Here is a 17,700-nt window from a genome sequence, read left to right as displayed (position 1 = left end):
ATTTGCGTTTCATGTACGTTGTTAAGCATAATGTAATGATTAATTGGCCTGAGGAAATATTGAAGATTATGAACAGTGTGTCTCTGTCTCAGTCGAAGCTGCTTCCCTACAATATATTCATTTCACGCATTGTGGATTATTTGCATATCGATGTTTCTGACACCATCATTGTTGAGTATATTGATAGGGATTAGCTAGTTGGTGAGAGTCTAATTCATAAAATGCGTATATACAAGTATGGCACTACTTGGCAATACTAGGAGGACTACACTACTATTGATCTGGAGTTGTCCAGTGATGATGATCAGGGTGGCATGGGTGATCAGAATGCTACAAATCAGGGGGAGCCTTCTACGACGGCATCACAGGATTCTGTTTTCGGTATGGCTCAGATGGAAGCTATGGAGCAAAGGCTCAACAACCGCATGGATCTTCATTTTCAAGGGTTGAAGGACTCATACATTGCAGTTATGGAACAGTATGAAGAGCGTCAAACTGCCTATTTAGACAACCAATATCAGTCGGTGAGAAATCTGATTCAATCAACAGCCGAAGCTCAGAATGCCTTTCTTCGATCTACTGCTGAAGCTCAGAATGCATTGTTTTGTTCTGAATTTCAGAAATTGTCTATGCTGATAAGGGATGACCAGAACATTGTTATTCCTGCAGATGAGATTGATCCTCCTCCACCTCAACCATAGTTTAGAAGACTTTAGACCTAGGACATCTTACCCTTAGGTTTATTTCTAAGTTATTGCATTTTATGGACTCAGTTGTTGTCACTATTTCAAGACTTATTTCTGCCTCATGTGTAAGCGAACCAAAATATTTGACTCTATACGAAACCAAAATATTTTTCTATTGGTAACTTCATTTTAGAGGACCGTTTGATTCATTGCATGTTAAGCTACATCATAGTTCTAAAGCATTCAAACCATTCACAAGTAAATGATATGGAACTACAATTGATGTATGCTATGAAACACAATGTTCCAATTAATTGGACATTGATGATAATGAGACAAACCTGGACCTTCAGAAGTGATTATGGACTATTGCCTTATGTTATTCTCCTAACTACCATTCTTGGATATTTTGGTGTTTCAATTTATGGAGAATCTAAAATTACACTCGATGCTCGCGATAAGATTGATGTGGATATAATCCACAAAATGGGTTTCTTTTGAGATTCCAATGACATGATCTATAAGCATCGCGGTGATCAACAAATTGCACATAAAAAATCCTTCCGCTAACCCTATTACTCATCCCTTATTTTGTGTTGAATCATCTTCTTATGAAACCACTCCTACCGATCAAAAGATAATGGATGAGTTGTTCTCGCTTAAGGGATACATCACTACACGTATTGATGCTCTCGATATAGCAAATAATCATGTCCAAGAAGAGCTTAAATGCTTATCAAATTGGTTGGACTACATGGACTTGGACTCTAGAGAGGTGATACAGATCATCAGGAGTAGTAGTCTAGCAATTTAGGATTTTACTTATGTATTTGATGTCGTTCTTGTTATTGCAATTTTTTAATTTATGTTACTGTTGTTATTACCTATTCTTTATATATTGTTTCTGAACATCTTCCTATTAAACTATTTGTGATGTATCAATTCAGTTGCTTAACTATTGTTTCAAATGTTATGCTTTGACATGATATATTATTCTCTAGCATTTGATTTTATTCAAAATTCATACTATTATGCAAAATTATGACCTTAGCTTATTTATAAGTCAACATATCTGAAATGGCAAATAGTCAAAGGATACCATCATTGTTTAACCTACTTAGTTTTGATGAAGACAAGGAGTTAAAGGGAATCTTGAAGAGTAGCACATCACTACAAACAACATGCTGAAAACTCAAGGTCAATTTCATAGAACTTAGGCTTGCTTTGTTAGTCGAGTCCTAAGATGTTTGCCTAGTGTTGAGTTTAGGTTAGGTAAACCCAAGATGAAAGTCTCACAAAAGTCTAAAATGAAAATCATATAGGTTGAGACATTACATCTAAGTATATATATATATATGATAAGTAAGATTCATGCATTTGCATTAGGCATATATGGTTTTTGTACATAAAAGAATCATATATTTCAAAATCATGTGTTGCATGTTCTTTCATCATATAAAATGTTTACCATGTATTTAAGAAAAACCATTTTCATACATATTAATCGATTAACTTGATTGATAATCGATTATATCTTGTTGAAATCCATTAATTGATTATGGAATGGTATAATCGATTAAAACGAGTTACAATAGCTAACCTCCCATGATTTCTGGCTTATTAATCGATTAAGGAGTTTGATAATCAATTAAGCCATAACTGAAAAACTATTTTCATAAGCACGTTAATTAATTAACGTGGTATATAATCGATTAACTTTTGTTACAGTAAGTTACATATAAAAGTTTTTATTTTAACAAATGTGGATAATTCATATATTTCAATTTTTACATTGAGAAAAAGGAGAAAACCCAAGATTCTAAGAGCTGAATTTTCAAAGCATCTTGCTTATCTTTGAAAGATTTCTTATGTAGTTTTTATAGAGAGAAAAGAGAGAATTTGTTTTCATAGTGCTTTAATTTTTCATTCATTTGAAAAATTCTGCGTAAACTTCACATTTATTTTAAGGTTGGTTGTGAGATTTCTGTAGAGGGTTGTATAACCGATATTAGAATTTTATCAGCGCATTTAATGCGCAAATAACTCCACAATTATTCTGTTACACAAGGATAGTTCTCATGGTGTGTTAGTATCATCACATTACAGAATTGGTTGTCTTCATGGAGCAGGAAGTCTTGGATTGACTATACTTTGGTTGGGGCCAGATTCACGAACGATGTGATATCCTAGTAGGCATATAGAGTGGTCAAACCGAGCGTGTAGGCTCAACGGGTTAAAGAAAGGAAGTTATTGTTAGGTGTATTGCAATAATGCTTGTATTCAAACATTTCTCTTTCCCAATATCAGAAGGGAAGCTTGGATGTAGTTTTCAAGTGGACCGCGAATGAACCAGGATAAAAATCCTTGAGCACTTTCTCTTTCCCTTTCTCTTTTATGATTATGTCTTTCTTTGTATTATGAAGAAGATCTTGCTCTTGACCGTGGCATGGTTTTGATGAAGATACCAACATCACATAAAGAAGAAAATGAAGAACACATATGAAGACAATGAAGATAAAGCTTCAAGGAATTTAGAGTCTAAGTCTATAGGTACTTCTATGTTTATACTCTATAATATACAATTAGTAGTAATGCCCAAAAATATTTTAAAAGAAAATAGAAAACTTCAAGTATAAATGAAAACAATTTCAAAATACTATGTAACAGGTTACTGCATCTAAGTAAAAGGTTACTGTGACTAAGAAATAGGTTACAATAACTAAGTAACAGATTACATGACTGAGAAACGAGTTACCCAACAAAAACTGAACCGAGTAATCGATTACTCCCTTTGAGTAACTGATCACAAGGTTGCATTATATGAGAGTAATCGATTACACAATGTGGTAATCGATTCCTCAGTTGGACAAAATGTTTGGGTAATCGATTATGTCGATTTTTTAATCGATTATTGAGAGTTGTTACACCAAATTCTCACATTCAAACTGAAAAACTTTCACCCCAAACGTAATGGTTTCATTCCAATCAACTCCTACATTTTCATAGAGGTTTTATGGCTGATTGGAAAGCCTTTTAAAAGGCATTGAAACTCATAATTCAAAGACAAAACTCACATACACAATCTGAATTTTTCTGAAAAACTTTTTCTGCACTCTCTGCAACTTGTTCTTCACTTTCAGATTAAATTTTCCGACGTTACTTTAAGTGTGGTTTCAAAGATTTTTCAATCCTTCTGAGCATTATAACTAAGTGTATAAACAATTACCGGATTGCAATATATCATAATATTCAAATATTGTAAAGGCAATCCTTGCCATTGTCAAAGTTTTTCCTCATTCAATTTGCTGAAATACTTTTGTATCACAAGCATGTCATAAGAAAGGGGGTAGAGTGTCTTGGAAAGATTGTTTTCCAAAGAGTGACTTATGTATGCTATGGTGTGCACTAGACCTGATTTAGCATATGCTGTTAGCATGGTAAGTCGATATATGCATAATCCTGGAAAGGATCATTGGAGTGCTGTAAAATGGATTTTTCGGTATCTAAAAGGTACTTCTGGTATTGGCTTGGTATTTGACAGAAACAAGGCTACAACTGATGACGTTGTAGGTTATGTTGATTCGGATTATGGTGGTGATATTGACAGAAGGAGGTCTCTTTCTGGTTACATCTTTACTCTCTGTAATAGTGCTATTAGCTGGAAAGCTACTCTTCAGTCCATTGCTGCATTGTCTACGACTGAAGCAGAATATATTTCAGCAACGGAGGGTGTGAAGGAGGCTATTTGGCTCCGAGGTTTGGTAAATGAACTTGGTCTAATACAGGGTGTTCTTACAGTGTTTTGTGATAGTCAAAGTGCTATTCATTTGACCAGGAATAATCGTTATCATGACAAGACCAAACACATTGATATAAAACGTCACTTTATCCGAGATATTGTTGCTATTGGTGAAATTATGGTGGAAAAGATTCACACATCAGAGAATCCAGCAGATATACTTACCAAGCCACTTCCGAATACCAAGTTCCAACTTTGCTTGGACTTGGTTGGTCTCTACAGCACTTGAGTGCCCTTCGGGGCATTATTTGGCGATGAGCAACTTATCAAATTCGAGCCAAGGTGGAGATTGTTAGATGCCTCTCATTACTATGCCTTAAAAGAATTTTATGACAATTTTATGGCTCTCTTTAAGGGCATTTTATGTCACTTTTATGGCTTTGTTTCCAAGCATCCAATGCTTGGAATCCAAGATACCAAGACTTTGCTTGCCTATAAAAGGACACATATAGAGAGCTTCAAAATCATCTTCACAACACACAACATCTCTTTCATTTACACATATATTGTGAGTGCATTCTTGGTGAGAATTCTTGTTCCATTTGAGAGAGTATTTGTGAGAAAAATATTGTCATTTGTCCTCATCATTATAAGAGGATTTCTTGTACTCTTCTTTTTTACATAGTGGAATTTTGCTCTTGATCGCCCGTGGTTTTTTTCCTCTCACACTGAGGGGTTTTTCCACGTTAAATCTTGTGTGTTATTTTCTTTATCCTTTACTTGCTTCTCTTTTGTTCTCAATTGATTCAATCCTGTGCTTCCGCATTGTGCTCTAACCTTAACAAGTGGAATCAGAGCTCTTACTAAATTGAGAATTTCAAAATGTCTGCAAAATTTGACATTGAGAAGTTTGATGGCAAAATTAGCTTTTCTATTTGGCGAGTCCAAATGAGGGCCGTTCTTATCCAGAGCGGATTAAAGAAAGCTTTAGATGGGAAGTCAAAGAAACCAGTTTCCATGACCGATGATCAATGGGACGAGTTGGATGAAAAGGCGCTTTCAACAATTCAACTTTGTTTGTCGAAGGAGGTTCTTCGTGAGGTTGCCAATGAAGAAACCGCTGCGGCTTTGTGGCTGAAGTTAGAAACTTTATACATGACCAAGAGCCTCGCAAACAAGCTTCGTCTCAAAGAACGGTTATACACCATTCGTATGGTTGAAGGTACTCCTATTCAAACTCATCTTGATGAGTTTAATTCTATTATTATGGATATGCAAAATATTGATATTAATATTGAAGATGAAGACAAAGCTGTTTTGTTGGTTGTCTCTTTACCTTCTACCTATAAGCACTTCAAAGAAATCATGTTGTATGGAAATAATGATACCTTATCCTTTGAAGATGTTAAATCTAATTTATTGTCCAAAGAAAAATTTGATCTTGAAGTTAATTCTGTGGACAAGGGTGAGGGCTTAAGTGTTCGAGGTAGAACTCAAGAAAAAGGGAGTACCAATTATAAAAAGTTCAGATCCAAATCCAGAGGTCGCAAATCCAACAAAACTTGTCGCTATTGCAAGAAACCGGGGCATGACATTCCTGATTGTTTTATCTTAAAGAAAAAACAAGAAAAACAAGATAAGGGAAAATTTCAACAATCCTCTGAAGCTGCTAATATTGAAGCCAATTCTGACGGTGATATTCTTTTATCTGTTGTCTCTTATAATAATAGGAGTAAAACAGAATGGATTCTTGATTCTGGATGTACTTTTCATATGTGTCCTTATAAGGACTTATTCACCACTTTTGAACATGTTGACAGTGGTGTTGTTTTGATGGGCAATGATACCCAATGCAAAGTTGCAGGAATAGGTACTATTCAGATCAAGGCTCATGACGGTGTTGTCAGAACCTTGGCTAATGTCCGCTATATTCCAGATTTGAAGCGGAACTTAATTTCTCTTGGCACCCTAGAGTCTCTCGGGTGTAGGTATTCAGCTGAAGGTGGAGTTCTAAAGGTATTGAAAGGTGCTATGGTATTATTGAAAGCTAACCGGATTGGTAGTTTATATGTCTTGCAAGGTTCTGTTGTGACAGGTTCAACAGCTGTATCTTCTTCAATGCATGATAATGACATTACCAAATTATGGCACATGCGCCTGGGCCATATGAGTGAAAAAGGTATGCACCTTCTAAGCAAACAAGGTCATCTTGGTAAACATGGCATTGGTAAATTGGATTTTTGTAAACATTGTGTTTTTGGGAAACAGAAAAAGGTTAGTTTCTCCACTGCAACTCACCGTACCAAAGGTATTCTTGATTATATTCATTCTGACCTTTGGGGGCCTTCTAAATTTCCTTCTCATGGAGGATGTCGCTATATGATGACCATCATTGATGATTTTTCTCGCAAAGTTTGGGTTTATTTTCTGCAGCATAAAAATGAGACTTTCTCCACTTTCAAGAAGTGGAAAACTCTTGTTGAAACCCAGACAGGGAAGAAAGTGAAGAAGCTTAGAACAGACAATGGATTAGAGTTCTGCAATGGTGATTTTAATGAGTTCTGCACAAAAAATGGTATTGCTAGACACAAAACTATTCCAAGAAATCCTCAACAAAATGGTGTTGCAGAACGGATGAACAGGACTCTACTTGAGAGAGTTCGTTGTATGCTCTCAAATGCTGGGTTATGGCATCGGCGTGAATTTTGGGCTGAAGCAGCATCTACTGCTTGTTACCTGGTTAATCGTTCTCCACATTCAGCACTTGATTTCAAAATCCCAGAAGAAATTTGGTCAGGTAATCCTGTTGATTATTCTAACTTAAGAATCTTTGGATGTCCTGCTTATGCACATGTTAATGATGGTAAATTAGCTCCAAGAGCTGTTGAGTGCATATTTCTTGGTTATGCATCTGAGTCTAAAGGATATCGCTTATGGTATTCTGATGCAAAGTCACGGAAATTAATTCTTAGCAGAGATGTGACTTTTAATGAGGATGCATTTTTATCTTCTGGAAAACAATCTATTGTGTCTTCTTCTACTAGTACAGGTAATCTGCAGGGTACTAGCGAGAAGGTGGAGTTGATAGTGAAACCTACAGTTCCTAATGTTGATGTTCCATCTTCCTCTACAAATCAATCTAGCATTGATGATCATTATGTTGATTGTGATGACAGTACAACTTCTCCTATTCATCAGCAAGAAGATGATTATTGTATTGCTCGAGACAGAACCAGAAGACTAATTAAAAGGCCAGCTAGATACACTGATGGTGATAATTTAATTGCTTATGCAATGTCAGTTGCACAAGAGGTAAATGATGATGTTGAACCTGCCAGCTATACAGAAGCTGTTTCTTGTGTTGATTCGTCACAGTGGCTAGTGGCTATGAATGAAGAGATTGAAAGTCTTCATAAGAATGGTACTTGGGCTTTGACAGAGCTTCCCGAAGGCAAACGACCATTACGATGTAAATGGATCTATAAGAAGAAAGACGGTATTCCCGGGGTTGAAGATCCAAGATGCAAAGCACGACTAGTTGTTAAAGGTTTTAATCAAAAGGAAGGTATTGACTTTAATGAGATATTCTCACCTGTTGTTCGTCATACTTCTATTCGTGTTTTGCTTGCTTTTGTTGCTTTATTTGATTTGGAGTTGGAGCAACTTGATGTAAAGACAGCTTTTCTACATGGAGAGCTGGAAGAAGAAATTTACATGGAACAACCTGAAGGATTTATTGTTCCTGATAAGGAGCATCTTGTCTGTCGATTGAAGAAATCATTATATGGCCTTAAGCAAGCTCCCAGACAATGGTACATGAGGTTTGATTCTTTTATGATTGGGCAAGGTTATTGCAGGAGTCAATTTGATGACTGTATTTATTTCCAGAAATTTCCAAATGAATCATTCATATACTTGTTACTGTATGTTGATGATATGCTAATTGCTTCACGTGACAAGTCTTTGATCCGGAAATTGAAAATTCAACTCAATAATGAGTTTGAGATGAAAGAATTAGGTGCAGCCAAGAAAATTCTTGGTATGGAGATTCACAGGGATCGTCAAGCTGGTAAATTGTTTTTATCCCAAGAGAAATATATTGAAAGAGTGCTTGAAAGGTTTAATATGAATAATTGTAAACCTGTTTCTACTCCACTTGCTGCACATTTCAAGTTATCTTTAGATCTTTGCCCACATACAGAGGAAGAGATGGAGCGTATGTCACATATTCCTTATGCTAGTGCAGTTGGTAGTCTTATGTATGCTATGGTGTGCACTAGACCTGATTTAGCATATGCTGTTAGCATGGTAAGTCGATATATGCATAATCCTGGAAAGGATCATTGGAGTGCTGTAAAATGGATTTTTCGGTATCTAAAAGGTACTTCTGGTATTGGCTTGGTATTTGACAGAAACAAGGCTACAACTGATGACGTTGTAGGTTATGTTGATTCGGATTATGGTGGTGATATTGACAGAAGGAGGTCTCTTTCTGGTTACATCTTTACTCTCTGTAATAGTGCTATTAGCTGGAAAGCTACTCTTCAGTCCATTGCTGCATTGTCTACGACTGAAGCAGAATATATTTCAGCAACGGAGGGTGTGAAGGAGGCTATTTGGCTCCGAGGTTTGGTAAATGAACTTGGTCTAATACAGGGTGTTCTTACAGTGTTTTGTGATAGTCAAAGTGCTATTCATTTGACCAGGAATAATCGTTATCATGACAAGACCAAACACATTGATATAAAACGTCACTTTATCCGAGATATTGTTGCTATTGGTGAAATTATGGTGGAAAAGATTCACACATCAGAGAATCCAGCAGATATACTTACCAAGCCACTTCCGAATACCAAGTTCCAACTTTGCTTGGACTTGGTTGGTCTCTACAGCACTTGAGTGCCCTTCGGGGCATTATTTGGCGATGAGCAACTTATCAAATTCGAGCCAAGGTGGAGATTGTTAGATGCCTCTCATTTCTATGCCTTAAAAGAATTTTATGACTATTTTATGGCTCTCTCTAAAGACATTTTGTGTCACTTTTATGGCTTTGTTTCCAAGCATCCAATGCTTCATATCCAAGATACCAAGACTTTGCTTGCCTATAAAAGGACACATATAGAGAGCTTCAAAATCATCTTCACAACACACAACATCTCTTTCATTTACACATATATTGTGAGTGCATTCTTGGTGAGAATTCTTGTTCCATTTGAGAGAGTATTTGTGAGAAAAAATATTGGTATTTGTCCTCATCATTATAAGAGGATTTCTTGTACTCTTCTTTTTTACATAGTGGAATTTTGCTCTTGATCGCCCGTGGTTTTTTTCCTCTCACACTGAGGGGTTTTTCCACGTTAAATCTTGTGTGTTATTTTCTTTATCCTTTACTTGCTTCTCTTTTGTTCTCAATTGATTCAATCCTGTGCTTCCGCATTGTGCTCTAACCTTAACATTTATAATTAACTAAAAATAAAGTGAAAACACTACAAGGCCCCTATTATAGTTATCAATATTGAAAATAGAAAATGTATTGCAAACCAACAAAGCCCTTTTTTAACCATGGCTATTAATCGATGACCCAAAATGTCCCTATGTTTTAAGCACCCCTCAACGTTTTAACTTTTGACAACCGTAACTATTTAGTTTATGAGCTCGTTTGCGACGCTTTGTTTGTAGTAGTTTGGCGACTATATCTTTGCAGTGGTTTGGCTACGATTTAGATATAAATCAGTACCTATAAATGTTTTTTGTTATTTTGCTATTTTTCAAAGTTTAAATCGTGGCTATGTAATGTTATACTCGACTCCCCTTTTTTTGTTACCATTTTTAGATTCAATCATGGTTGATAATTGTCTTACTCGTTTCCCTGATAATTATTTCATTTTAATTTTGGCGTGTATTTTATAATTGTATAAGATAAAACATATGTAAATGAATGGAAACGATAAAAATAAATATACTGTTCAAAGTTTGTTTTAAAAACCATTGCTTATGCTCCTATGATAAGCATGACAAGCTGGTAAAATAATTGAGAAAAATATATATGTACCGATAGTTTAAGAGTTTTTTATATTTTTACTATAGTATTTATCGTTAATTTTTAATTATCATTGACTTTTAAATAAAAGTAATATAAATAAATAATAGATTATGCATTGACTTGTATAAATATTTTTACATTATTAGTACATAAAGAGTCTGACTCCTCTCCATTACAGGAGAGACTAGTACAAACTTCAGATTATGACATGTGCCAAAAATAAATTTTCAATGACTCAGATTTTAGTTTATTTTTAAATAAATAATTTTAAAAAATCATCCCTCATATTCTCAGTACCGAATAGGAATCATATTCGTACATAAATATTACATTCAAAATAATATAATTTAGTACTGACATTTAAATGGAATCTATGTTTTCCCATATTAAAGCTGTGAAAGAGGAAAACACAAACAAAATTCATAAAAACAGGGAATTATTTGTGCACTTATTCTCTTATGCTTTGAAGAATGCAACGATATGTTAAGATTGATCTTAACATGTTTAGGGTACCCCATCCTTACCTTGTGGGGTGTTAACATGTTTAGGGTACCCCATCCTTACCTTGTGGGGCCGGCACAAAGAGACAGCCCGTGGTTACTGACACAGCACTAAGTGTTGAGCAGTAGTTACTGTTCAAAGATTGCCCCTCAGTCCCTTCGTAGCTTAAGACACGTACACAACTTCACTTGAGTACTTCACTCCCCTTCTACTTCAACTTTTCATGATATTGTGTATCAAAATGTACAAATCTTCTTACTTGTTCTTATCAGTTAATAACTATTTGCTTCAATATATATATAAACTAGTTGGTAGATAATGTTTATCTACTCCATTTTCTAAATTTTCACTTATGAAAGCCGTTGATATTTGGATTTTCATAGACTAAACTCATTGCAAGTAGAAAATAATAACCCTTGTTTAGTTGATAAATATATCTACCAAAATTTGTTCCATTACACTTACCTCATGAGTATGTATGTTCTCATTATTTCCTTTGAATGTTTATATAATCATTATACTTACATTTCTTAGATATAGTATTTCTTTAAAAAAATCCAGTGTAACAAAGACAACTTCAAAAAAGTTGATACAACTTCAGATCAAAAAAGATGAAAATTGTGGGGCATGTGACATTTTCCATTGTAATGTCCCTTTTGGAAATTGTTCTTTTGTATGGGGAAAGTCGGGCAATTTCTGGGTAAGGAGTCTTCTAGATGATGCTTGAGATTGATATGGGAGCAATTGTGTGGGTATGAATAAGTGTTTTGACACTCAAGTCAGTAATATGATAAAGATATGAATGTGTAGAGTATAATACAATAGTAATAGAGAGTTAAAATATCTTTCTTATGGGGATGCCCCCATTTATAATGGAGAATGATATGAAATATTCTTTTGTCTATGTTATTGGCATGACCGAACATTTTGTCTTGTTATACATGTCCCAAACAAGTATGAGTTGTTTTATTCATGTCGAGCAGTCCTAACAGATACATATTCTATAGATAGTTAACTTATAGCCTATTATAGGTCTCAGCCATATTCTAGGCCTATATGGTAGAAAATAGGTATAGGGTGCAGGCGACATGCGACTTGTGGCAGAGATCTATGTTGTTCAGGTGGCATGATAGTCCTATGTAGGCAATGTGACACACAAATGACAGATAATATGATCTCATATATTGTCTTTTGGATCTTATCCGATCAACTATGTCCTTTGTCTGAGTTATACAATTGGCTGACTTCGACTCTAAAGTGGACTGGACAAGTCTGCCCATGTCTGATACTCAGCCAAAGATTGGTGGTTTAGTCTAGCCATGACGCAACTTTGGACCGAAATAGAACATGATTGAATTAATGTTATCTCTCAAATTCATATCTTTTGTAATTTTAGCCTCTTTTTTTCATTAATATTTCGTTTTACATTTTAAGAATGAGTAAAAAAAATTTGATTTTACCCTATTGAATAAATATTAATCATATTTTGTATAGACCATCGATTAATTAAAATACCCACTTCTTAATGAAGAGTTGGTAGTCCGTAATGTGAACTGTAAAAAAAATTGTCAATGAAGAGTTAGTACTCCATCCATTCCTTTATAAATGTCATATAAGGATATTTAGATAGACCAAACAAATTATTGAATTTTCTTGTATTTAATAAACTTGTTATTGTTTTTCCTCTTATATATATCCTTCTCAATTCCCCTCTCTATTCTACTTTTTTACTCCACAATTACTCTACTCTCATTACTCTAAACCTTAAACCAACAATTACAAATGATCAGTACTTTATAAAATATGAATACCTAAACTAATTATACACATAAAATATAAATATGAATATTTTAGTCATTAAGATGGGAAAAATAGAAATCATATATTAATAATTTTTTAATCTGTGCACACCTAAAACCGAAAAAATATGTAACAGGAGAGTAGTGATAATACCATGGAAATAATGTCCAATCAAACATCGACAGCAACATAATGCAACATCTTATTATATAGACTATAGAGATTCGATATGACAAAAAAAGCATGCTTTAGTAAGGGATAGAGATAAAATGTGTGGGGGTCGGTAAGATAAAATCAGATATGCTCTGAAATACCTACAAGCCTGATCCAAAATCATGCCAAATTAGTGTTAATTCACATATAAGTTAATTTTTCATTATTTCTTGCTCATAACATTTCTCGTCTTTTCGAAAAGACCAAATTCACCAAAAATATCTATAAATATATCCTCCTAAACTTTCTGTTCCCTTCTTTTTTGGTGGGAAATGAGAAATGAGAGGTCAATAGTATAGGATTTGAAATTGCACTTAATTACCCAGTGATAGTTATGGTTCTAGTTAGTAACATCTTCATTAACGAAAAGACAAAATACTTCAACAAATAAAACAGAATATAACTTTTAATGACATATTTATATTTTAATTATAATAAAATTATATTTTTATCATAAGAAGCATGCACTTGTCTCTAAGTAATGAAAAAGATATTGTTCAGATAGAATTTATAAAAGAACGGCCAGTTTTTTATGACAACAAAAATAATATTTTAACAGTTAAATTTGATAACTTTCATTTACAATAATTCTACTTTTTACTTGCTTTTCATCCTAATCTTTATTCATTTTTTATAAAAGCATCATATCTTAACAACTATCTTTAAGATATGAAAAATAATATATCTTCTAATAATGTATAAATTTTATACATTACTATCGTATAATTTATCATTTATATTTAATTTAAATAAATAATGAATAATAAGATTTATGTACAAATTTTTACACTGAAATTACATTCTTAACATATTACTTAATGAATGTAATATACTTAACCAACTGAGATTACTACAACTTTTTATATTATTAAAAATGTCGGACACTTGTTACTCGACACTGAAATAAATGAACAACTTTTAGTATCCTTTGTTGTACAACAGATAAGCGATAAACATGTAATAATATCCACCAAAAAATAAAGGGAGACAATAATTACTAAATGAAAAAGATGGAAAGGTAAGTGGTACGCCAGTTTTAGATCTAGTGATCAATGATTCTATTAATAATCTTAAAAAAAAAGTATAGGTCCTACACATATATTAATACTAGTAATAATATATTCTTCTATAAATGTTAGTGTACTATAAAAAAAATCACTTGTAAATTGGTCATCATTAGTAAACAAGTAGTCTTAGATCAATTCATCATTTATGGAGTATACCAATGAGAATACTATCACATGTTATTCTTTCTATCGGAATGAACCATCCTTTAAAAATGGTGGTCTTCTGCACGTTTCCACCAAAAAGAGTGAAAAATAATGTAATACATCAAAATATCATAAAGTGATAAAAATATATATAAATAGGACTCTTAAGAATATTTATCAGTCTATAAATAAAGAACTAATTATATTTTGGATGTGTGACTATCCTTTTTAACAAACATCATTCAAAAGAAATGAATATTCACATTTTGGTCTTTTTGAAAATCTAACAGACTTTATACAACTACATGGATGCATTCTTCATAATCAATACTATTAAATGACAGGCTGCCCTAGAGTGATAGGTTCATTGGTTGAAGGGGAATCAAACAACAGAAACAACAATAAGTGACTCACTTTGGAGTTTGAACCTGGAATATTGTTACCATATTTCACTAAAAGTAAAAATAAAAATAAGACACCATATATATCTAGTCCTGGATACAAGGACATTAAAGTTCCCACATATTTTGACATTTACCAAATTTCTATCCAGATATTAGTAGTTGCCAGTAGAGACTCAAAAAAAAAACTCACATTATATATATAAGCCACACATCAGAAGAAATGAGTGCCTAAGATCTTCAGTGAAAGTTGAAAACTGAAACAAATAATGGATATTATGGTTCAACTTCAAAGGCAACTTTTTGATTATACTAATTCTCTATTCCATGAGGTAAACTTGTTATATTATAAAACCTTTAGTTCATCACTTCATTGGGCTAGTTTAAGTTATGTTATGTTGTGTTTGTTCTTTTTCAAAAGGGGTTTCTAGATGAACAATTTAACCAGCTTCAACAACTTCAAGATGAAAGCAACCCAGATTTTGTGGTTGAAGTGGTGACTCTCTTCTTTGAAGATGCAGAGAGGCTTCTTAATGAGTTGACTAATACATTGTAAGGCCACAACTAGTTACCTTTTTTATGTCTATGTACGTGAGTTTCTTTCTAAAGTTCATGTTTCAATGTTGATTCATACCAAATAGGAGCCAAGAAAACATTGATTTTAAAAGATTGGATGCTCATGTTCACCAGTTAAAGGGTAGCAGCTCCAGGTAAATTCTTCATCACTAGTCTTGATGCCTTAAACAAACATGTAAACTTGTGAAAATGGTTAGGAGCATGAAATGTTGGTGGAAGAAGTTGTATCAACCTTTGTCACTAGAAATAGCACATTCTTAACAATCACCTTTAGGTAGTATTTGATGTTGAACATGAAGGAATATGATGGAACAAGATGTTTCTCCTTCAGTGAATCAAAATTCATATATTTTGTTCCTTCTTGTTCTACAACCTACCAAAAGCTACAGTAATTTAATGCACTATAGGGTAGCTGGATTCGAAAACATTCACTGACCCACATATTAATAAGTGGAGTATTTGTGAAACTTTGTTTTGGGAGACATAATACAATAGTTTTGGTAATCTTTGTCTTTTACTTTGTCACCCTTATTGAGAGAATGAGAGTAAAGTGCATAGAATCAAAGACCTCACTTTTTCTTGTTCTTAGGCCTAATGGAGGATACATTATTAAATCTCCCTCTCTCTTGCCTCTATATTTGTGTTGTTTCTAATTTTCTTAACATAAGTAGCAAGTATAATTTTGATAAAGTGGTTGAGTTATTGGAAAATACAGCATTGGTGCACAGAGAATTCACACAGTCTGCATTTCCTTCAGAAACTCATGTGAGGAGCAAAATGTTGAAGGGTATGAATCCTTATGTCTCATGGCTATGAATCTGGTCAAATATCATGCCAATCATGTTCCCTAGTTGTGTGTATACTTCTATTTTATTTTCTAGAATAAAAATATACCTATGCTGATATGAAATAAAGGCTTGTTATTCAGGTGTCTTAAAAGCTTGCAACAAGTAAAACAGGAGTATTCCACAGTGAAAAGCAAGCTTGAGACTCTCTTCAAGGTAAGAAGATTAGAACCTTTTCTAGCAAAAGTGTTGATTTGTAACATTGAAATGACAAGTATGTAAGATTATAACAAAACTGGAAATTTTTCTTGTGCACCACACCAGACACTATCGACCTTTTCCTTATAAACCTGAAAAGTGTCGCGAAATTGTTTTCCTATGATGTACATATAATAGTGCTATAAGTTGAAGTTTGATTTAATTATGCACACAACTTTCTACCTATGTGATTGTAGATGGAGAAACAGATTTTGGCAGCAGGGGGGTCAGTTTTCTAGGTAGTGTGAAATGAGGCAGAGATGTTTGATGCAATTTGCAAACAACACTAAGAAGTCAGAAGAAGAGATCATGTCCAATCTGCCAACAGAACAACAACAACAACCACTTATTTGTTGTACTTTTTCTCTTTTGTTTATGATTTTGTCCACTCTACCTAGCTCTTTATATTTGGATTTATCATTTCAGCCAAAGTTTATCCATTTCTACTCCACAAGCAATGTGAATAACCCATGCTCCTTTTGTTTATTCAAGAATGTAAAAAAATGATGCTGGGCTTATAATATGTTCAATATTAACTACCCATCTTTGCCAACAAATCAAAAGAATGGCCTCTTCAACTTGCTTTATCTATAATATAGAGTGTGGATGATATTTTGCACTTGATTCTATAACCGATAGAAACTAGAGACTAGCTAATTTAATAGGCATATTTTCCTGAGGAGCATTATTACCTAGGCAACTCAAATAATAATTTGCAATGAATAAAAAATTACAATCAAATTATGCATATTTTGTGAAAGGAAATAAAATTTTGTATAGCAGGTGATGGGAACTTGGGATTATAGTTCAAAAATGAGACTTTTTCCCAATTTTCTTAGTAAGTTTAAGTGTAAGTAAGAGATGGGTGAATAAATGAATTATTTAAAATAAATGGATAGGTTGAAGAGTATTATACATGGAAAGATGACTCAAAGGTTTCTGACTAAATTTTGATGGCATGTACTTTATCTATGATGTTCTTTGTCCATTTTAAAGTTAGGCATTTTAAGACTCCCTCAATCCTAAGCACATGTAGAAGAGATGCTGTTATTTCCTTAAGCCACCAGTCTTTAATGTTTCAACCATGATTACTCCATGCACATGAGGGTACCTTAATAGAGATTATGTCTTTTTCTTAAAGCAACACTGTTACCAATTACCAAAGAATCTCACTACTTTCTTCAGCAATATTTGCATCAGCAGAATCACATGCATATCCCAAAAAATTCATGTTTCCATATTTCAAGTCAATCACATTCTACCAAGTAATAAAAAAATAATTTTTTATTTTTATGATTTTTATTTTTAATTAGGTGTCATTTTTTTGATTGAATTGAGATATAAATAAGACACTAAAAGTTAGATAAGTTATCTCCATTCATATATGCATAGCCTTGGTCCATGAAATGCACATCCTAGCTCTAGGACAATGAGTTCTAATAACATGTACAAAATGTGAAACCTTCAAATCCAATTTGCTAATTGAT

General features: G+C 33.5%; 2 protein-coding genes across 4 annotated transcripts in view; both read left to right on the top strand.

The window, feature by feature from the left end:
* Nucleotides 1–701, top strand: part of LOC109344593 (probable carboxylesterase SOBER1-like) — a 1,705-nt gene extending 1,004 nt beyond the window's left edge. The window contains exons 3-4 of the mRNA XM_019583356.1: nt 327–381; nt 621–701. Of these exons, the coding sequence (XP_019438901.1) occupies nt 327–381; nt 621–701 (136 nt within the window). The remainder of the gene's footprint in view (nt 1–326; nt 382–620) is intronic.
* Nucleotides 14,730–16,770, top strand: LOC109345434 (histidine-containing phosphotransfer protein 1-like). Of its 3 annotated transcripts, XR_002107414.1 has the most exons (7): nt 14,741–14,926; nt 15,016–15,146; nt 15,236–15,304; nt 15,886–15,957; nt 16,099–16,171; nt 16,411–16,523; nt 16,596–16,770. XR_002107414.1 is itself a non-coding variant. In XM_019584428.1 (6 exons), the coding sequence occupies exons 1-6, from the start codon at nt 14,864–14,866 to the stop codon at nt 16,450–16,452; spliced, it is 438 nt and encodes a 145-aa protein (XP_019439973.1). In that variant the 5' UTR covers nt 14,730–14,863; the 3' UTR covers nt 16,453–16,770. The 3 variants fall into 3 exon arrangements, 2 of the variants coding, with proteins under 2 accessions (XP_019439973.1, XP_019439972.1); XM_019584428.1 differs by having other exon boundaries at nt 14,730–14,926; nt 16,423–16,770; XM_019584427.1 differs by having other exon boundaries at nt 16,411–16,770.

This window comes from Lupinus angustifolius, chromosome LG04 (assembly GCF_001865875.1).
Source record: "Lupinus angustifolius cultivar Tanjil chromosome LG04, LupAngTanjil_v1.0, whole genome shotgun sequence".
Taxonomy (NCBI): domain Eukaryota; kingdom Viridiplantae; phylum Streptophyta; class Magnoliopsida; order Fabales; family Fabaceae; genus Lupinus; species Lupinus angustifolius.
Note: the sequence above shows the minus strand (reverse complement) of the source record. Positions and strands in the feature narration are given on the sequence as shown.